Source organism: Belonocnema kinseyi, chromosome 2 (assembly GCF_010883055.1).
Source record: "Belonocnema kinseyi isolate 2016_QV_RU_SX_M_011 chromosome 2, B_treatae_v1, whole genome shotgun sequence".
Taxonomy (NCBI): Eukaryota; Metazoa; Arthropoda; class Insecta; order Hymenoptera; family Cynipidae; genus Belonocnema; species Belonocnema kinseyi.
Window position 1 is genome coordinate 128,595,964 of NC_046658.1, and position 23,690 is coordinate 128,619,653.

Genomic DNA, 23,690 nt, shown 5'->3' on the forward strand with positions numbered 1-23,690 from the left:
ATTCTTTGGCCTCAAAAATCCTCAAATCTTGATTTGAAAACGAAAAATTATTTTCAAAATGAGATTTAGTGTTGAGCAAGCATTAAGAGAAGTGAAGTTTCAACAAATTCTTCCAATTCTCGAAACTAAGACTCAGTAGTACCAGGATGTCACGAACATCCCCTATACCAAACGTGTTTCCGAGTTTACATCTACTCGAAGTATAAATTTGAAATTCGAGTTTCCTCGCTTTCCAAGCATCTAACTGCAAAACTTCCAAAGTCCACTTTAAACAATGGCATAAACTCTTTTCTGTTAGGATCCCGAGCAAACGAAAGTTAGTCCTTAACGACAATCTTATTGTTTCTCACATATAAATTTTATTAAACTTTTAAACTACTCGAGACAAATTGCGAAATACAAAAGTGTATGAGAAATTTATGAGCTTATTTGAAAAATAAACTGATAAGTAGAAACTTTTATTTGTACAAATAAATTTGTTCAATTCGTTTCTTTATTTGCATGATGTCGTTTGCTTTTCACTCGTTCTTTAAGTCAACATTGTACTTGCCCTTTTTCAAACAGCAATTTAGCAAAGTCAATATTGAGGCAACTCAGAAAAAGAGAGACTGGACATTTATTTAATTGTTTTTAAATTAGTTTTTCATTGCAAATATAAACAATTTAAAAATCTATTATTAAATATATTATAAATACTTAGAGTTATAGATAAGAATTGTAGATTAAGTACAATTCTGAAAGGAGGACAATATTTTGAATGGAAGAAAAAAGAATTAAGCTTCTATCATTTTCGAATGAAAGCGTTTAAATTTGATTATTTAAAAATTTTAAGTATTTGAAATTGACAAATTTATACTTAGAAGTTTTTAAAATGGAAAAATTCCAGATTAATACATTTTTCAATTTCACAAATTTACTAGAAAATAGTTTAAATTGTATGATTTTTAATTTACAGTTTTCAAAACTGAACAATTTTATCTTGAATTAAAGAATATCGAAGTTCAATTATTTCAGATTAAAATTTCCAAAATAGAAAAATTCCAAGGTGCTTACAATCGAACAATTTCAGATTAGAATTTTTAAAATTTAATTATTGAAAATTAAAAGAAATTAAAATTGTATACTTTCTAATTTAAAGCGTATACCATTGAATTTTTTAAAATTAATATAATTTCTAATATGAATCAATTCAGATTTTCAAATTTGAAATTGAAAAATAGACTAATTTACAGTCAAGCCTTTTCAAATTCTAGAAATTCAGTTTATTATTAGATTCACAAATATACTTTAACATTAAAATTCAATGTATTAATTTTTTTAAGATAAAAAAAAAGAATTCACCATCATTTTGGGAGTTTGAAAGGGAAAATGTTTTTACCATAAACTTATAAAAATAATTATTTAAAAAAAATTAAATATGAATTAATTTTTAGTATAAATCGCTAAAAATTAAAACTTAACAAACGAAAAAAGTTAGCGATCAAAATGAATCTTCAGTACTCTAAAATTTTAATCATTTGAAATTAGAGAAATGATTTAATTTTTGAAGTGTCAATCTCAGATTTATTTTTATCTTTTTTGGTTTTATACAGCACAATAAAAAAGTTTTCCATCTAAAATCGTTTTTTTTTCTATTTACTATTTTTAGAGGGCACTTATAGTAATTATGGCCAAACACTTCAAAAATCCATTAATTAGCCAATTTTCAAATAACAAGATTTCTTCAAATTTTTTAAATAATAAATAATAATTCTAAGTTTAAAGCGCTTGCAATGAAATAAAAAATTTTAAATGAATTACACTTGAAAATTTTCCAAATAAAACAACTATAGATTATGTAAAGTTTTCAAAAATCATAATATTTTTAATCGAATCAAAAGGAATTGAACTTGTATCAGTTCTAAATAAAAGCATTTAGCATTGAATAATTAACAAATTTTAGTCAGAAGCTCTTAAAATTGAAAAATATCAGACAGAAAAACATCAAATTCTATAATTTATGAATAAAAGTGCTCAACAATGAATAATTTCAATTTCAAATTATTCTGATTTAAAGAAATTTAAAACTTAAAATTTGAAATTTCAAGCTAAACAATTATTCCAATGTCAAAGCTTCTAAAACTGTTGAAATACACATTTGTTTTACATACATGAATCACTATTTAACATTAAAATTTATTAAACAAATTTTTTCTGAGATAAAAAAGTAAATTCACCGTTCTTTTTACTGTTCAAAATGGAAAAATTATCAAATTGTAGAACTTCGAAATTAAATAGTTCTAAAAAAATATTGAATATTTTGAAATCTCTTAAAATAAATTAAAATTATGAAAACACCGGAAAATTTATTCAAATCTTACGAGATCTTTTAGAAAGTTTAAAATCTAGTTATAATTTTTCGAAATCTGTAACTTCGTTGAATCGATATTCCGGAGAATAAAAAATATAATATCTTACGTAAGAAGAAAGGAAAGCCATAAAAATCTTAGGAATTCTTTTATTGAAGATGGAAGGGCTAAAGTTTCAAAATTCACCTTTTAATAACCCAGCATTATAAAAAAAATAAGAGTTCCGACGGACCAGACTAGTGAATTCTTACTTAATTTGGGTCGCTGAATCCGAGTATAAAGTTAAAGTTTTGAAATTGGTTCTTGTTTCCTTCTTTACCTGAACATTTCTTAAACTTAAAAAAATAATTTTTTTTATATTTCACTAACTCCCAAAGAAAAAAGAACTAGAAGTTTCTGCGGGCCATAATAGCCGATTCGGGCCTATATTGGGTCGCTGAAGCGTAAATTGAAATCCGAATTCCGAAGTTGGTTCTTGTTTTCTTCCCAACCACACAATTTCCTACACTCAAGAAAACTTTTTTCGCACAACCTCACAGAGAAAGAAGTATGAGTTCCGACGGACCATACTATTTCAACTTTTACGTAGTTTGGCTCGCTGGATCTGAATCTAGACTCGAAATTGCGAAGTTTGTTCAAACGGACAAGTCTAGCCAATTCTTACGTATTTTGAGTCGCTGAACCCGAGTCTGAACTCGAAATTCAGAAGTTGCCTTTTCTTTTCTTCCTATCATAACTTTATAATTCCGACTTTAGATTCGGATTCAGCGAACAAAAAACTTAAGAACTGACTGGCCTGGTCCGTCGGAACTCTTACTTCTCATTTTGCGGGGCCATAAACTGTACGACATTTTTTTTTCTAGGAAATTTTGATATTAGGAGGAAAAGAAGAGCTAATTTTGAATGTCAACTTAAGATTCGGATTCAGCGACCCAAAATGCCTAAGAATTAACTTGTCTCGCTCGACAGAACTTCTACATTTTTTGGGCTATGAAATTAGTAGGAGGTGTGTTTACACTGTCAACGTAATTTTAATATCATTTTATTGTCTAAAAATTGGGTAATAAAATGATAGGGGTAATAATGCATTTCAAATACGAAACCTCAGAAATTTCTTTACTAGCCTATTCGCGTCCTTTAAGTGTCTTCGTTCGATCAATAATGTTCTCGTAAAACATACGGATACTTGTCTGAGATGATCCATCAAATTAAGATTTTAGCTTCTTGACACAACACAATACGTCTTAGGATCGAATGGCTCAATAAAACGAGCTGCGAATGAGATACATAAAATCGCGATAAGAATTAAATTCACTGACTCCTAATTCAAGAACTTATTACTACTAACAAAGTTTTTCTTGGTTGAAAAAAATATATTAAAAATCAATTTTTCAATTGTTTTTTAACATAATAGAAATAATAATCATGGATCTTATTTTTTAAACCTAAAAATTAACTAACAAAAAATAATTATTTCAATGCTGTTTATTGTGACTGATTTTTTTAAAATAATGCTTCTTATCAATTTATGAAATATTATTGTATTCGAATACATAATGGATATTGTATGGTTCAAATCCTTAAAGTAATTTTAAAAAAATTAAACATTTTTTAAACTAGATGTTTGAAGATAATTTACTTGGTTTAGAAATTGGAAAGAACAAAATTTTAGAAGAGGGGTTTTCCTACAAATAAAGCTATAATTGATCAGAATTCGACCTTTTTTTAAATTGGTAACCAGTCGCCATATCACAAATAATGTAATCTTATTTCATAAAATTACGAAAAAAAACATTCTCTTAGCAGAAACGATATAATGATAATAATGAATTATGAGATAAATATATTATATATATAACTTCAAATATTTATAAAAATTTATTTTCTTTTTTGTTATTAAAGCAAATAAAAATGCTGCATATGGCAAAGCACCCAAGCATAATTTTTCACATGACTTATTCTCTTTCAACAAACTTGTATTGAAAACTAATTCTGCCTGCAAATAAATGAATCTCTGGATACTACAGTTTTTTAATAAAACAATGAGAATAAGGATATATAATTATTTATATTATTATATTATTCTATTATTAATTATTTATTCTTTTTATTATTATTTGTTTTGATAGTCTGCAATGTCCAAAACGAAACTCAAAGAAATATTTTTTATCAAAATGAAAAGAATATTCAAATAAAAAAAATTTTAAATACAATTAATTATTTGCTATTTAATTAGTCTTATTTTAAACTTTGCAATTTCAATAAGGCCTAAAAAGTTTTGTAAGTATGGTACAATTTTGAATCTCTTATTTAGAAATTTGTGTATTTTGGTTGAAATTAAAAAAATTTTTTTAAATATTTGTCTTTTGTTGGCAGTAAAGTAATCTTTTGATGTAAAAAATTACCTAATAGATTTCAAAGTTAAACCACTTTTTTGAAAAAAAGAAATGCTTCTTAAAAATTCAATTTTTGGTTGAGAGTTCTTGAAGTCTATTGAAAATTCGTCTTTTTGGTAGTAACCTAATCTTTTTGTTTAAAAATTCTTCTATTTTAGTTTAAAATTGAACTTATTTGTTCATAAATTTTTAAATTTTGTTGTAATAAATAAATCTTCAAATTCTTGAATGTTGTAAAAAATTCGTTTCTTCTTCGGTAGCAAATTAATCTAATTATTTTTAAATTAACGTTTTTTTTTAAATTAAGATTTTTGGTTGAAATTTTAGCAACTAAGTTTTAAATCTATTTAATTTTAATTTTTTTATTTATTATCAATCTAGTTTAGTTGAACATTCAACTTTTAGGTTGAGAGTTCGTGTATTTTGTTGAAAATTAGTCTTTTTTGGTATAAAATTAAATTTCCATCAAAATTTTATATTTTTTATTTCATAATTCAACTATATTGTATAGAAAATTTGTTATTTTATCCTATTTTTTTTTAATCAACTATTTTTTAGAAGATTCGTTTTTTTAGAATTGAATTTTATTTTCATTCAAAGGTTTACTTCCATTCTGGTTGAAAATGGGGATTTTTTCAAAATGAAAAATTTAATAATATCCGGATTAACTGTCATAAAATTCAATTAGGCACATTTCAACACTTACTCTACCATTTTATTTTAATTATTGACTTATCACTGAAGTTTACAATGCACCTCACGGTCACTTAGACAATAAAGGCGTATTGGTAGCGTGACTCGTTAAGAATAAAAAAAATAGTATACACGTAAAATCAGGGTTTACCTGATGGTCAAGTTACTGAGAGGGGGAAGGGTATAATTAAATTAACAGTTATGAACGAGAGAGAGGTGGGGGGTAAAAATTGCACAAAATTTGTAACGTAATTCATGGATGATCCCTAAGTGATGATAAATATTCTCCAAAAAAAAGAGCAGATTTATTTAATAACCCGAAGTTTTAAATTATTAACTAATTCTAAAATTACAAATAACAAAATTAAATTTTGAAAAATATTACGTGAGAAGAAACACAATGATTCAGTGTTAAAAAAAATGATTTACAAAATCGAAATAAATTAATTCTTTGAAGGATTCTTTACAATTTTATTTTGATGGCATTAATTAAAATTTAAACTATTATTGTTCATAACAATAATAACTGTGTGATCTTGAATTCATTTTTTGTAAATAAAATCATCCAAATTGAAATTTCGAGAAAACTGCGAAGAATAAAATGAGACCTTGAACATTAGCTTCATATAAGAATTCTAACTTTCCCCTAACGAGAAAGGGCAAACTAAACCTCCAAAATAGTGCTGTTAAAGAAACAATTTCAACCTGAATTTTTTTTTTCAAGTGTGCTTAGAAGCCTTCTTTATTATTTACAAAAATAAATAATATATCTATTTTTCCCGATTTTATCACTCATTTCAAAGATACGCAACTTTTGAGATTGATTGTGCTAAAAGAAATGTTATAGTAGCCGCTAATCGCGATGATTATATTAAAACAATTGAAAACCTTTTGAAAAATTATGTTATTCCTAAAAATACTAAAACCAAAAATTTTTAAACCTTTCCTAAGTTCCAACCATTACAAATAAATTTATTAATATAGCTGCCAAATGGAAAAGAAAAACTTGTCAATGAACAAATTTCATACACATGAAAAATACATAACAGTGTTGTTGTCCAAGCTTAGGCTATTCTAAAATTTCACGAACCAAATTTAAAATAGCGGTGGCTTATTTCTACAGTCAGATCTGCTACTCATAATTTAGCAAAATAAATTTCAAATTTTTTATAACTAGTTTGCAAAGAAAGTAGAGCGTTTGTTAAGCATAGTTGGGACCTCGAAGATAAATTGAATAATGTTAAACCCTTGCTATGGATTCTATAGAAGAAAAATTGAATCCAAATAACAATTTATCTTATATAAAAAATTAATTTTTAGAAAAAACTGAAATGGATTTCGATTATACAGTTTCGTTTTTCAATAATAAAGTTTACAAACGAATTCCAGGCTGTCCTATTGCCTTAAACTTTGTTATGAAAGAAATTTAATATTGAGCTCTTAGTAATTTAAGTTTCACACCTAATCTTGGCTGCCTTCTTCAATTTCAAATTTCAAGAATTTTGAATTGTAAATCTTTAAAATAGCAGACTTTTGCATTGTGAATATTTAGAATTGCATAGTATAGAATTTTGAAAATTAACAATAATTTTGGTTTAATTCTATAATTGTGATTATTTACATGTAATTTTCATGATTCATAATTTAAAAAATGACTATTATAAATCACTAGAAGGATATCTAATGACTGATTGGTATAAAGAGTCTTCTTGGAAAACTTCATTGTAATTTTATTATTTATTTATTCTTACAAAAAGTTGCCTCAATAAAATTTCTAATAGGCATTTGTGTCAAATTAAGTAATCATTGAATAACTTCCTAGTATTTTTTTCTCTAGGAAAAGTCACCTGAATATGTAAACTTTATTCGAATATGAAATTTTTTTCTTGTTTTCTCAAATTGATGCAATTGAGCGCTCTCCAATGCTTTCCTATCTACTGCACGGGGATTTCCCTATTATAATTTCCGCTAACTTTTATACGAGAAAAGTGAAGTGAATAACAATTTTAGTTTTCAGCTGAAAATTGAACACTTTTTCGCAAGTGGAATGTCCTCTAAAATCACAGATTTCCAATAGCGTGGAATGGTGGAAAACAATGGTAACGAAGATATGAAAGACCATTCGACTAACGAGCGGTTCCATTTTTCAATCCCGGATAACAAAGTTCAGCCGCCCTCTCTCGGCCTGTATATCATCGAACGATAATTTAGCAATTTATTTAGACTCGATGGCCCACTGCTGCAATCTGGGATTTCAATCTGCCACCACATTCGCAACCGGAGATTTAAATGCTCATTCGAAAATATGCATGAACCAGCGTTCCCAATTGCTTAGAATTTCGTGTGGCTTTTAATAAGCAACAGTCATGATTCCAGGACAAAAAGCTCAGCATTATTTAAATTCATCAAGCCATTGTTTACCTAACTTAGAATTTTCGATTCCGTTACCTACGCAAATAAAATCGAAGAATCTTGTTATATTTGTTAATAAAATTAAATAAGCATTCGATAGAAAAAGGTTTTGTCGACTCCTGGAAATATTGTTTGGAAACAAAGAAGAATCATTAGATGTCTTTGATGCTTTCAGATAACTTTTTCTAACTTGATAAAAATATACCAAAAATATACCATTTACTACTTGCTGGTTTTAAAATGTTTATCTGAAAACCTAAAAATAAATATAATTATTAGGTTTAAATTTCAACAGGAAATTATTGCTATATTATATCCACATAACAATATTTCTTATCTGAGATTATGATCATTTAAGTAGAAGAATTTACAATTGCAGATATACAACAATAAGTGAATTTCCATTTAATACCTTTTATTTGGGAGTCGTTGAAATAAAAATTTTCAAATTTTAAATCTTAAAAATTAAACAATTTACAATTATATATTTTTAAAATTCAATTTTTTTTTAACCGTAACTTTTCCAAATTCTAGGAATTCAAATGGTAGTAACTTTTCAAAATTGTAGAATCATAAAATTTAAATCTTTAAAATTCAAGTGTTTTTAAATTTAACAATTTACAAATAAAATTGATGCTAGTCTTAAGTTTGACATTTTAAATTCTATAATGTTGATGATTGTTTGAAATTTCGAATTATAATTAAAAACTTGCAATTCGATCCAAAAAATGATGCTTCACAATTAAACTATTACAATAAAAAATTTTGTTTTAAATAAAGACGTTCAAACTTACATCCACCCTGAAAATATCAAATTTAAAAATTGAATGACTTTCAATTATATATTTTTTCAATTTAAAAATGTTTAGTAAAGTTTCTAGTTTTGAAAATTCGCAATTAAAACTTATGCTAGTTTTTATTTATATTAATTAATATTTTTAGTTTAAAACACTTAAAAAATGAAGTATTAAAGACTTGAATGACTGTCTTCAAATATGACCAAATTTCTGAATTCTTATTTAGAAATTTTTAAGAATATTTAAAAATTCATTTTTGATCCTCAGAATCCCACAAATTATCCAAATTAGAGAATTTTCATTTGCGCATCTTAAAAATTTAAGAATTTTTAATTTTTACACTTCAAAATTATAGAAACTCTAATTCTAAATTTTTTAATTAAAAAGTTTTTAATTTTGAAAAAGTAGGATTGGAAATTATGCAATTTTTTAGTTTTATAATTACAAAATCTGTAATTTTTATAATTTACCTTCCAAATATATAATATAAAATGTTAAAAATGAAACTATTAAAAAAATCTTCAACATTACAAAGCCTTGAAAATAAAAATATTGAAAATTGAATAATTTTAAATTCTGTATTTTCAAAATTCAAGAATTTATAAATATTAATATTTAAAACATCACAAGTTTGAATTGTAAATATTAAAAATTAAACTACTGCTCAAAAATGTTGAATATGACAAACCTTTAAAATAAAAATCTTGAAATTTAAATAATTTGCAAGTCTGTATTTTCAAATCTCAATAATTTTCAATTATAAATCTTTAAAATAACAGAATTTTAAATTGTAATTTTTTTAAATTGCAGAGTACTGAATTTTGAAAATTAACAATCAATTCTTTCTAATGTTCTAATTCTGATAATTTACATTGAATTTGGAAGATTCAGAATTGAAAAGTTGACTTTTGACCTTAAAAATCATCCAAATTTAAGAATTTTGTAGAAAAAAGCTATGAAATGGAACAATTTTTATTTCTATGTAACTCATTGAAATTTAAAGACATCCAATTTGAAATGTATAAAATTAAGGAGTTTTTAATTTTGGCTATTCACAGTTAATAATTATACAATTTTTAAGTCTTGCAGTATATGATTCTGTAACTTTGATGATATTCATTGAAAATTTTTTCGTGTTTGAAAGATATAGAATTATAAAGTTAACTTTTGATCTTCAAAATCATTCAATTTTAAGAATTTTTATTGATTTATTTTACAAATTGATGTGTTTTTTTTATTTTTTAATTCAGAACTATTTAAAATTTCAGTTTTAAAATTAAGGAAGCTGTAATTTTGATGACTTACATTTGAAATTTCGGCAATTTAAAGGATTCAGAATTAAAAACTTGAATTGACCCCGAAAATCACCGAAACATCTTTCTCGGTGAACTTTTAAAATTAAAATTTTTTTCAATTATGAATCTTTAAAATTCGTTAAAATTAAATATCTTTGAAAAATCAAAGCAAAATAATTTAGCTAATTTTCAATCATAGGTGTCTTAAAAATGGGTATGTGGCGAAAATGAAATTAAAATTAATAAAAATGAATGGAAGCGGATTCAAATATTTTAATATTATTTTAATTTTTGATTATTAGTTATATTTTATATTACTTCAAACTATAGCATATACATTTTCATTTATCGATAAGGAAATAAAAATAAGAATTGTGTAAAAATCTCCGGTTTTCTAGTATCAAATAATAAAAAGTTCTTCCGACTCTCAGAAACATTATTTGGAAAACAACACCATGAATCATCAGAAGTATTTGAAGCTTCCAAATAAGTTTGCCCAAGTTAATAAAAATATACAGAAGGCTACATTTATTAATTATTATTTAGAACAATCTTTATTTTAAATCTTAAAAATGATTGAATTATTTAAATAATTAAATAAATTGAAATCGAAGGATTGAGAACTTACATAAGAATTTAAAAATATCCTGTTCTTTTAAGATATAGGATTTGCTACACAATCGAGAAAACGATTCGCAGTAGCACTTTCCCCATAGATAGTAGTAAGCACCCGATTTACAGGAATCGATACCATAAATCCGGATGAGTCACTGAATGCCCAATGCCTTCTAGGACTTAGAAGATTTACTTTATTTTTGTCGACTCGATCCAAGTATATATCACTGAAATAGTATTCCTTATTGCCGCACTAAAATATTTGATACACTGATTGAATCGATAAATTGATTGAAATTGAATATACTTTTTGAAATTAATGAGTTTGTCTCACTCAGTGGGGCAGAACTAAGTTTGAATGAAACTTTCATGGAAATGGGATTTTTTATTGTTTGTGTTAACATGGCATTCCACGAACATTTTAAGATGAAAATAAAAATAAACGGTAAAGCGCTTTTAAGAAAAAGATAATTTTTGTACTTAGTTTACTAAGAAATTAAGAGATTTTTAGAAGATTATAAAGTAAATATTGTTTACAATTTATTTGAACATTTTTTTCCTTATTGATATGTCTCCATATTGCCATAGGAATGAATCAAGATAAAATGAAAATACTCGGTCGGATGTTTCATGAATAAACTTAATTTTTGTATTTAATTATTTAGAGGTAAATAAATTTTGATAATATCCTATAATAAACAACGAATAACATCTTTTTCATTTGATTTGGATCTTGATCGTGAATATCTGTAACACTAAAAAAATTTTAAGATGAAAATAAATTATGGGTGATGGTGAACCAATCTATTTAGATTATTATATTTTGCAAATAGGGAAAGCAAACAATCCTAAACCATTTTTATGCATTTCTAAAATTTCTTATATTTAATAAATTCTTTTCACAAAAATGTAAATAAAAATGCTTCTTTTAAGGAGTCGAGATAAACTTATTTGGACTTAATTAATAGAACACTTGTAATATTCATAAGTAAAACTTGCAAATTGAAAACGAATCTTGAGTTTATGAAATCAAAATCAAAATGAACATAATCAGAAATGTGGTTTTTAAAAACTAGACATAACAACATTTTATTTATTAAATATGAATATCAAAGAAGAATAGTTTGTTCACTAGAATTTAATTAGATAATTATTTTGTTAATTGATATATCTAATGATTAATAAAATAAAAAGAAATATTAAAAAATGACTAGGTGCCCTAAAATTAGGTGCCGTGAAAAAAAATATTTTTGATAAGATAACAGGCAACCACATTCAATAATTAAATACAAAAATTGAATTTCGTGAGAAGCCCTATCTGTTATTTTTATTTACATTGTAAAAGAATCGTCAAATACCAAGAAATCATGTTTAATCAGAAAAATCCAATTAAAAAATTTTATTTCATATTTACCGTATTTTTTTTAGTTCCGTGAAATATCTATAAAAATGCTTCACAATATTCGAAAATCCTTTTCAATTCCGCTAAATCTTTGAAATGTTTGGAAATATTATGGAAACCCTTAAAATCTTCGAAATCCCATTAAAATCTCAAAATCCTTCAAAATTCATTAAAATACTTAAGCATTTCTTAAAATCCTGCTGAAATTATTCAAAATTCTTTGGGTTTCATCAAAAAATCTCCAGCTCTCATAAATTCTCTTAAAAATTGTTTAAATCCCTTAAAAGCCTCTCTAATCCATAAAAATCCATCCTAATTTATTAAATATTCTCAAAATCCCCGAAATTTGGTCTAAGTCCTATAGTATTTCTGGAAAAATCGTAAAATCTGAAAATTTCATATATAATTTATTTATGCGTTTTAAATCTTTTAGGATCATTTGAAGTTTGTGGAACCTCTGACAATCCTTTGGAATCGTTTGCAATACTGTTGAACTTTTTAGATACCTTAAAATATCAGGAAATTCCTGAAAAGCTTTCCCGATCCTCGTTAATTTCTGTAATTTCTCAAAAAAGTTATAATAATTTGTAGTCCTTTGAAATATTCTAAAATCCTTTGAAGTTTCTTGAAATCCTTCAAATTTCTGTGTACCTTCCAAATCTTTTGAGATCGCTTAGAATCTTTGAAATCATTAAAATCCGTGGGAATCTTTCTGGACCAATTGAAATTCCGCAATAAATAAAATAATATATAAAAAGCACTTGTAATCAATTTAAATAATTTATAATAAATATTTAAAAATACTTTGAAAATCCGTGAAATATTTTGAAATTTAAGAAAAAATGTCAAAAGTACAAAGATATGCTTTTGAATTATTTAAAAGCTCTTAAAATCCTTTGACGACCCATTAAACCATCGGAATATATCTAAACATCTAAAAATCCACTAGAATTCCCTAAAATCCTTTGAATTCTTTATAAATCTTGTTAATTTCATGAAATCTTTTAAAATATTTGAAATCTCAATAAAATACCCTAAATATCTTCAAAATTCGGTAAAATACTTTGGTGTGTTTTAAAATCCTTTTAAAATAATTGACCATCACGTGATTTCTTTTGAAATATCTGGAAATGTTCTCTCTTGAAATTCCCTTTAATTCCCTAAAAATATCTTGAAATCCCTTAAAATCCATTTTAATATTCGGGAATCCTTCAAAGTTCCGTCAAATATTTTGAAATCCTCTAAAATTCGTAGGTATACTTGAAATTTTTTTGAAATCCTTCGAATCCTTCTGAGAGATTTTTTTTTTGAAATTGTGTTAGGTATTTCTTCAAACTATAAAAACTTGTTAAACCTTTCGTAATTTCCTATTTTATAATGTTCTAAAATATTTCTAATTTCCTTAAAATCTCTCGAAATTCTTAAAGATCTTTGAAATTCTTTTCAAATTTCGTTAACATTTTTTTAATTCTTTGACATATTTTTTACCTTTTGATTTAATCTAAACTCGCTTGAAATTAGTTTAAATCCTTTAAAATCACGGGCAATCTTTAAACCTTTTTAAATTTCTTTAAAAATTCTTTAAATATTCTAAAAGCCATAACAATCTCTTGGAATCTTACAAACTTAATAATCCTTTTAAATTTATTTAAATTTCTTAAAATAATTTCTAATACCCGGAAATCTTTAAAAATCTTTGTAATTTTTCGAAATCTTATCAAAACCCTATAAAACCTTTTAAATTCCGTGAGCTTTTTAAAAATATCTCTTATTTGCTTGAAGTCTCTTAAAATCCCTTGCAATCCCTAAAATCCTTTCGAATCGTTTGATCGGTGCTTTTGCGTTAAGCTACTAGAGAGGTCGAAAGAAGAATCTTTTTTCAGAAAAAATTGTTTTATAAGTTATGAAAATCGTTTAAAATTTGTTAAACCTTATGAATTCATAAAAATTTATCTAAAGTCCGAAAATATTACTTCTGAATAATTTAAGAACGCGACATCCTTTGAAGGTTTTGTGAAACACTGACATTTCTTGATATCGTTTAAAATTTTTTCCCAATTCTGTGGTTTTGTTTCAAACATTGAAAAATCTTTAGAAATCTCTTAAAATCTCTTGAAATCCTTTAAAAAATTCAGACTTACTTTTCTTTTAATTTTCCTTATAATTCTTCGAGATTTATTTGAATACTTTCCAATCACTGAAAATCTTTCAAGTCTTTTATCTCTTTCGAAATATTTTTAAAGTGATAATAATTGATTCATTGCTTATTAATTGACTATAAAATATAAATTCTTACATCATGAGGGATAGGGAGGGGGGGATACAAGAATCTAACGAATCTTAATCATGGCGGGGCGGGGGGTAAATTTTCAAAAATTATCCTTGCGTAATTAATGGACGTTCCCTTGACGTTTCAGTAAAATCTGATACGTCAATCCTGGTTTACTTATACTCTCCTGGCTACGAAACTCTCTGATAATTATTTCTACGTAAAAAATTTAAGAATAATTTATAATTTATTATTTATTAATTGTAATTTGAAATCTGATTTCGACTGTTCCTTTCAATATGGAAACAAACTCAGATAAATCCGAATGAAGCATCAAGTTACGGTCATTCTGCATACAAAATCAGGTAAGAGTTGCTCCCGGACTTGATTCTTTCTACGGGCATACCAGAACTCAATTTCATATTAGATGGAGCAGTCTATTTACTATTTCTGATGACTATGACATTTAGTTTCAAAATATTTAAATGAGGTAGATGCACCTCGCTAGAATAGCAGCAATTTCAGAGAAGACTAAACCTTCTTCGGGTTGAATTTGCAAATTAAAAGCATGAAGTTCAAAACTACTTTAAAGAATGTGTGCTCACCATAATGCTCTGATATGCAAATTTTTATAGAAAATACGCAATCTGGTAAATTGCTCGTCTAATCTAAGAAGATCGGAATAATAATCCTGTGAAAGGATCTCGTACAAATAAACGAAATTGAGAAATAACGTCCCTTTATTTAGGATCCACATTTACGGTTTGCATGCATAAGTATTCATTGTTATTAATGCTAACTTAAAAAATGTTAAAAGTACGCTAATCCTAATAAAAAAAAATTCTCACGAGGAATTTAGAGAAACTTAAGTAATGAAAATTAAAGCTTAAAAGATATACTCTGACTTCCAGAACATTGAAAGTTTTATGAAGTAAACCCGATTAATTGGGTCATAGAAAACCAAGTAGCGAAATCCAACGATTATGAAGGTCTGCTTATGAGACCAGACTCCTCTTGAAATGTAATACTTAGCTTCATTCGGAAATTATTTAATAAAAATTTGTAATGGTCTGAAAGTCGTGGGAGTATATCTGATCTTCCACTTTCGTTGGTTCTTTCCAGACCTTAAAGAAAATAAGACACTTTTATCTCAAACTGTTTCCTTATAAGTACCTTAATAGCATGATATTAAAAAATAATTACTTCCTTCTTTCTGATTTTTCTCAAGCGTTTCTCTTGAGAATTTCCAACTTTGATAGAAATAAATGAACCCGGCACTGTTCACAACACTTATCACCAAAAGCTTGTAACACATATTCCCAATATGTCATAAAGGCTACCTAAATTGAATCCACCTAAGATCTCTTAATCAAAAGAAAAGTTGCGACTTACTCTTTTGGGATTAGAGGAATTAAGGAATCCTAAATTCATTTGTCTGTATCCCCTTATTCCAGTCGATTTCCTCTGTACAAAGGTCCTCCGCATTCCTGCAATTAGTAAGATGGTTCTTGAGCTAGTGAAAATAATTAGTGCCAGCCAGAAAGGAGTATTTTGAACTGTAGAAACAAAGTTTTAGTTTATATTAAGTATAGAAAAGAACGTCTGAAAAAGTAAGACTTTTTCACTGGGTATACAAGGATGTCACCTATTCCCAGCCAACCCATTATCCCGCTCCCTCTTGAACTTTCTATCACTCGTTCCCCTCCATTTCCTGTTACTCTCACCATGTCCCTTATTTTGCCTCTTCCTTCTCCAACTTCTGTCAACCCAACCCATCTCCTCGCCCCCCTCTTTTCTATTATTTATCTCTCTCTCCTTTCATTCACTATCACCCGACCTATTTACAAACTGTGTTCCTCACCATGTCCATCATTTCGCCTCCTTCCCTTTCCTAACATTTTTCAGTCCAACTTATCTTCTCACTTGCTCTTTTTATCATTATTTCACTTCCTGTCATTTTATTCCCTGTCACCTGTCTCTTGTAAAACTATTTCCCTCACTATGTCCCCCATTTCGCCCCTACCATTTCCTAATTTCTTCTAACCCAAACCATCTCCTAACCTTCTCTTTTCACAATTATTTTTCTCACTCTCATTCGACTCACTGTCGCTACTTCTATCTACAAACTATTTCCATCACGATGTCCCTTATCTTGCCTCTGCCGTGCGCTTATGTCTTTTATCTCATCCCATCTTCTCAAGCGTCTCCTTTATACTTCTTCCACTCACCATGTTTCTAATTTTTTCCCTTTCCTTCTTTAATTTCTTCCATACAAAGCAACCTTCTCATCCATCTCTTTCCTAGTATCTCCGTCCCTATTTTCCAATCTTTATCATCTCTCCCTCTCCACTAACTGATCACCTCGGTTTGTCCCACATTTTGCATATCCCTATGTCTCGCTACACCCCTGGGGATAATTTAACCCTTTCCGTCCTAATACACCCCATCAAATAATGCCCAATGGCTACGCAATCCTACAAATTTATATGTTCAGATTTGTTATAACAAAGTTTTTAATTTTTTCTATTTAACAGAAAGTTGATATTTTTTCTTTTTTTAAACTTTTTAGAAAAAGCATTACTTTATAGTTTTCAGATTTAATAAAGAAGTTCTTGCTTATGTACATTCGGGTGGCTCGAAACAACTTTTTTTTTTTAAAGGCAACGGCCTCCCGCCACATTTTATTACAAATTTGAACAAAGCAATTTTCTCATTTTTATTCTATTTTTTTATTTTTATTTTAACAGGTGTCAGTTTCGACTTGAAGTTTTCAATGTAAAATTCATGGGGAATAATCACTTTTTTGAGGTTTTCAAATAAGTTTTTAGGGGTTGAGAAAATATGACGGATAAGTGAAGAGGCTTATGAGAATTATCAAAAGAAGAATTGTGTGTATCAGATATATTTGAGCATAGTATTTTCGTTTATTTTCTACTTAAAATTATTTATAATAGTCTAGGAGAATATTCATAAACATTGGTTAATTGATTTTCAATGATTTAAACAAATGGAGTTTACTTGAACATCTCTTTTTGGAAAATTCGTTCTTTTCTTAAAACAATTATTACTATTGATATATTGGAATATTTATTAACATTGGTTTTTTATATAAATTATTTAAGCAAATGGAATTTGTTCAAATAATTTTTGTTGAAAAAAAATTTTTTTTTTAATTACAAATTATGAAAATTTCTTCAGTCTAATGTTCATCAACGTTGTTTTATTAATTTGTAACTACTTCAACAAATTCCATACGTTTAAATAATTTTTTTCTTGCAAGTTAGTTGTTTTTTTATAAAAAATATCACTGTTGGTATAGTCGAATATTGATTAATATTGATTATTATTGGTTAATTGATTTTTCATTGTGTAAACAAATTCTATTTTCTTAAGAAAGATTTTTTCTAAAAATTCGTCACAGTGGTAGTTCCTTAACGTTAATAACATAAATTTATTTTTAAATACTTTTCAATTGTATACACAATAAATTATCATTAATTTTTAGCAACCTTACATTTGTTCAAACAATTTTTACACAAAATTTGTGAATTTTTCTAAAAAATTTAAATAAGTTTATAGAAATTAATTAAACAAATAGAATTTGTTTACATAATTCAATAGTAATTAACAGACGTTGTTAGATATTCTACTAGAGCAACAGGTATAATTCTTATTTAAAAAAAAAGCAATTACACAAAATTATTTAAGCATAATCAAATTTGTTCAAGCAATTAAAAATTAATAAAAAAATATTGATAAATATTCTACTAAACATTAATAATAATAATTTTAAGTAAAAAAGAATTTTAAAAAGTATTTAAACAAACATCACTTGTTTTAATATTTGAAAATTAATGAAGCAATATTAATAAATATTCAACTAAAACAATAGTAATAATTTTCAGAAAAGAAAAATAATTTTCGAGAAAAAAATGGTTAAAACAAATTCCTTTTGTTTAAATAATTGAAAATTAATAAACCAATGTTGATACATCTTCCTTTAGATCAATTTAAATGATTTTAAGTAAAAAAAAAACAAGAATAAAATGCTTAAAAGGTCGATTTGAAGAAGAATTGACATTTTTCGTTTTAAGGGTAGCTTTTAGAGAATTTAGGGGGTGTGTTGAGGGCGTCAAATCCATAGGTGTAACACATTAAATTTTTTGTTGGATAATTCTCTAAAAACCTCAATACTTTTTTGTCACATCTTCTAAAACCCTAATAAATTAGTCCAAAACACACAAAAAAGTGATTTTTCCCCATGCATTTTTAATGGGAAACTTGAAGTCAAAACCGGCACCTGTTGACATTAAAATTTAAAAAAAATTAGGGATTTTTTTTCGGATTTGGATTTAAATAGAGGGGGATCGTGGTTCTCTGAAATGAAAAGAAAATTTCCATGCGTTTTTGGGCCACCCTAATGCACATAAACAAATAATCTCCAGTGGGTGAAACCAGTTTAAGGAAAATGTTATTGCGTTATAAAGAAATTAATGAACAATATTAAATTTTCAGGGTTAACAATTTTTAATTTATTGAAATCTAGAAAGAATAAGCTAAGAATGTATTTCTAATGACTTTTGGCTATGGTAATTTGCAAATAAAAAAAATTAAATACTTTTTGTTACAATTTTCCCCAAAAAAATCTACAGATTAGATATTATCAAAGGAATAGATTACATTTTTTGAGAAATCGATTGAGAATTTCTTTTCGGTAAAATTTTTGCGATGGTGCTTTTCATATTTACAACACTCATCGATCATTTAAACAATTAATTTGAAAAGTATTATATCAAAGATAGTCAATGATACGTTATTAGTCGATTCCGTAAAAAAATGAAATCTAATTCGTTGTAAAATAGCCTAACTCTGATTTTCTTAAGGGAACTACTTAATTAACCAATCATTTTTATAATTTTTCAAAGGATGTCTTTAAAATTGTATTCGTAGGGCTTCTTTAATTAATTTATTCACAACGTAATAAGCTTCTTTTTAAGTGTTTCCTTTCACTGAAACTTACTTCTAGTTAGCTTGCGCAGAGATGTAATACCTTCATTAAAAAATTTCGAGGTCCTAAAAAAATTTTATTTCTGAAAAGCTAAACAAGAATATCAACTTTCTTGTTAAGTAAAAAAAGTAATTTCATTATTTTTTCGTACAAGATCCAAGCACATAAACCTTTGTAGGATAAAAATTGATTTTTTAAAAGAAACTTTGTTTGCCCCACCGTGCATGTGTCTGGTAACTAATTTGTTTATTTTTTTATTTAGAAAATGAAATCAATTTTGCATCTTTGAATATTTTAAAATGCGCGCCAAAACTCCTTCTGCTGAGACTCTTTGTACACCAGGAAACTTGCGCAAGTTGCTTGTGCCTATAACTGCTTGAAACTCCTCCCCCAGTAGTTATGAGTTAAGCTTGCAAAAAAAAAAACGAAAATCAAAAATATAGATGAGCATAAAATTGTTTGGTTGATGTTACAGCTGCGGAAGCCAGTATCCACTCTCTCGATTCCCGGGGCGATGAAAAACTGTGGCGGAATGGCCGCAGGGCCCGTGAGTGGGGGCAGTGGTGTGGTCGGAGGTCCTGGGGGAGATGAGGCCGCGGTCGCCCTGGTCGGAGTTCATTCGGAGTACCCCCGATTCATGGAGGACCGAGGCCTCGGGGGTGGCTCGCTAAAGGGACCTTCCGGTAGCATCAGTGCAGGCTCGAAGCACAAACCTAACGTCGGCTACCGCCTCGGCCGACGAAAGGCACTCTTCGAAAAGCGGAAACGCATTAGTGATTACGCCCTCGTTATGGGAATGTTTGGAATTATCGTCATGGTCATCGAAAACGAACTCTCGAGCGCAGGGTTATACACAAAGGTCAGTAATTTCGCTATTAAACTAGTCTGAATTATTATCTATTTTCAGCTATGTAAGGGTGTGGGACTGGGAAACTAGGATGATTGAGAAATAACTGGAAAAGTGATTCAGCGAACGAGATTTTTCTCGCAAATGTTCTAGTGTGCAAATTTAAAGCGTTTTATATAAAGGAGAATCTCACAAAGCGCCTTCTTTACTGAGCGCCTTTTTCAACAAGTGCCTCTCCCTTCCATTAATTCCAAATGAAGTAAGCCGCTTGAGCCTGGCATTAGATGCGCGCGCGCGAGACTATATGCAAGTAATCCGCCAATGCGTCTCAGAGATATTTCCCGCTAAGTCCTAGGGGCGTGGCTTAGCCATACGGGCGCTTAGTGAGGACCTCGGTCTTGAGCCTTGGGCGCTTTGTCAGAGTCTTCTGTATTTGAGTCTCTGGGTTTAATAACCCCGCATACAATTTTTTAGGACTTTTCTGGCCTTTTAATAATATGATGTACTATTTGAAAATACTTGGTTTTGTCACGGAAAAAAATATTAATTTCTTTGTTTGACTAAGACAAAACTCACAGCGGAATAAACTTTCATTGAGACGTCATAATGTTTTCTGAAAGTATTTCTTTAATTAAGCTAACCATTAGGAAAATAGAGCATTTGGTTCACGGTGAGCGAGCTCGAGTAAACTTAGTACGGACACCTTCATGTTCTCAAATCGTCAAATGATCTAATCTTTTCATTCTTGAGTTAGAATGAGGTGATACTTTTCGGAAAGCTTTTTTATATCCTTATCAACATTTATTTTTCCTTTAGTCATGGCTTACTCGAAATTCCCTCGAAGATCAAAGCACTCTAAAATTTGCCAGCACTAGTTTGATAGTGCTTGACAAAGAAGTGAGTAACTTTTTTCTGCAACAAGACTAATAAAATCTAAATAGCACATCTACTTTAGAAAAGTATAAAAGAAACCTTCTCTAATTTTCATTCAAAAATATTCAGAACTTTCTCTTACTGAGCGATTTAAAGTAAAAATATTTAGTAAATTTTATTCCATAAAAATGGATTTTTTTCCAAATCTGGCAAAAATACAGAATTAAAATTAATTTTTTGGTTCACTTTAGAAAAGGGAATTTTGTTAAGAAATATAAGTTTTACATTAAGACAGTGAATTTCTGTAAAAAATTACATAGTCACTAGAAACAGGTTGTTTTTCAAGTGTAACGGCAATTTAAGAAAATAATTTTAATTTAGAAAAATGAAATTTGTAAAAGAATCGCCGTTAAACATCAGAATGCGTCAGAATTTGAAAATTCCCTGTTCCAAACCAGAATGTCTTTGAATTTAGGAATTCTTCCTTTTTGGAAATAAAACGTTTCCAGGATTTGAAACGTTCCTTTCGAAAACTTCAAAAAAAGAAGTTACTATATTTATAAATTATAATAAAAAAGGTTTTAAATCTATATATTTTTGACCTGGAACTGATTTTGTTTAAATTAACGTAATTTTCACATGGAACAAGAAATTTCCATCAATAAGTTTTATTTTCACTTAGAACAGTCGATTTCCGTACAAAATTATAATTCATATTCAGGAGAAAGTATTTTATTTAAGGAATATTTGACTCTAAAGAAAGTATTTCTTACATAAAACGGGAATATATTAAAATAATCTTAATTCTGATTGAGGGGAAGAGAATTTGAAAAAACTCCCTTTTCAAATTTAGAATTATATTTATTTTACTAAATTCTCTGTTACAAACTAGAATTGTAATTCTGAGAAGCAAAAAATGTCTGATGTTCAAACTCAAGATTATAATTCTTTTTTAAAATTTCCTGTTCAAAACCTGCAATTTTTTCAATCTTTTAAAATTATGTAAAAGGTTTTAAAATCTTTAAAAATGTTTAAAATTAGTGAAGTCTTTTAAACTCTTTAAATAAACTGTAGAAAATTAACAATTGGTAATGATAAGAGGTAATAGAAAGAGATAAGAATAGGGTGAAGAGAGTTGAAGGAGGTAAAGGGTGAGAAAGAAGGAATTAGAGAAGGGAAGGTTGACAATAAGAAAATGGATAAATTAAGGGTGGGTTGAAGGTTGGGGTATCAGGAGAAGAAATGGGATGAAATTGCAATGGATGATTAGAAGTACCGGCATTATTTAGTTGGAAGGTAGGAAAAGATAAAAAGAAGGAATAAGAGGAGTGAGAAGGATGTTGTGTGTGGCAACGATGAGAATGGGAAGGGAAAGACGTAAGGATAGGGTCAGGAGTTGAAAAAGAAAGGTAATGAATAAGAAGGAATTAGAGAGGGAAAGGGTGATAATGAGAAACTAGATAAGGTTAAGGCAGGTTAAAGTGTGAGGTGTTAAAAGGAATGGGATGAAAGTGTAAGGGATGACAAGAGGAGCTGGAGTAATTTAGTGAGATGTCATGATAAGAGAAAAAGAAGAAATGAGGGGAGTAAAAAGGATGCTGCTTATCGCAAGGATGAAGATGGCAGGGGAAAGCGTTGAGGATAGTATGAGAAGAAGAAATAGAAAAGTTATGAGTGAGAAAGAATTATAGGGGAAGGGTGATTATGATTAAACTAGATGGAGAAATAGTGGTTTGAAGGGTGAGGGTTTAGGGGAAGTAGCGAGATAAAAGTATGGCGGGTGACGAGAAGCACCGGAGTTATTCAATGAGAAGGTAGCGAAATATGAATAGAAGGAATAAGGGAGGAGAGGAGGATGTTATATAAAGCAAGGATGACAAGGGGAAGGGAAAGAGCTGAAGATACTGTGAGGAGTAGGAAGAGGGAAGGGATAAGCGAGAAATAAATGCAGCGGGAAAGTATGATGAAGAAAAAGAAACAGGGAAAGGTTGGGTTTGAGGGTAAGGTTTTATGAAAAGGAGTGGGTTGAAAGTTTGAAGGGATAAAGAAAGGTCCAGGGCTACTGAGTGAAAACATAGTATAAGAGAGAAAAGTTAAAGCTAGTTTAAAAAAGTTAATAACAGGTAATTTTAAAGGAAAGGATGATGAGCAGAAGGAGTAGGGAAATGGAAGAGGTGAGGACAGCAAGTGGAGCAGAAAAAGAGGAAAGGTGAGCAAACGTTATTTTCAGAGGGGATGGTTGGCAATGGGAAAAGGTTTATTATTCGAAACGTAGGATAAGAGAAAAAAAATAAAGAAGGGTAGTAATAATGGGACATGATGAGAAAACCAGACGGGTGGAAGATATGGAAAGGGAAAGAGGTGAGCGCAAGGCTCGGAGCACTAAGATGAAAGGGTTGAGTGACAAAGAAATGTAGTGGGGAAAGTATGGTGTCGAGAAAGGGAAAGGAAAAAGGTGCGTTGAATTTTAAGGTTTAATCAGAAGGAGTGGGTTGACAGGTTGAAGGGCAAAAGAAAGGCCCAGGCCTATTTGAAAAAATTTAATATAAGAGGGAAGAGGTAAAGGTAGTTTCAAATAGGGTAATAAGAGGTAATTTTTTAGAAAAGGATTTATGGAAAAAAGAGTAGGGAAGGCAAAGAGCTTATAGCAGTATGTGGAACAAAAAGAGAGAAAGGAGATGAAAAAATAATTTGAATAGGTGAAGGTTGGCGATGAGAAAGGGGTAGATATTAAG

At 28.3% G+C, this 23,690-nt stretch overlaps 1 protein-coding gene across 1 annotated transcript in view; it reads left to right on the plus strand.

Moving 5' to 3' along the window:
* LOC117182986 (small conductance calcium-activated potassium channel protein-like) overlaps window positions 1–23,690 on the plus strand; it is a 144,477-nt gene that overhangs the window by 11,830 nt on the left and 108,957 nt on the right. The window contains exon 3 of the mRNA XM_033376112.1: window positions 19,711–20,094. Coding sequence (XP_033232003.1) covers window positions 19,711–20,094 — 384 coding nt within the window. The remainder of the gene's footprint in view (window positions 1–19,710; window positions 20,095–23,690) is intronic.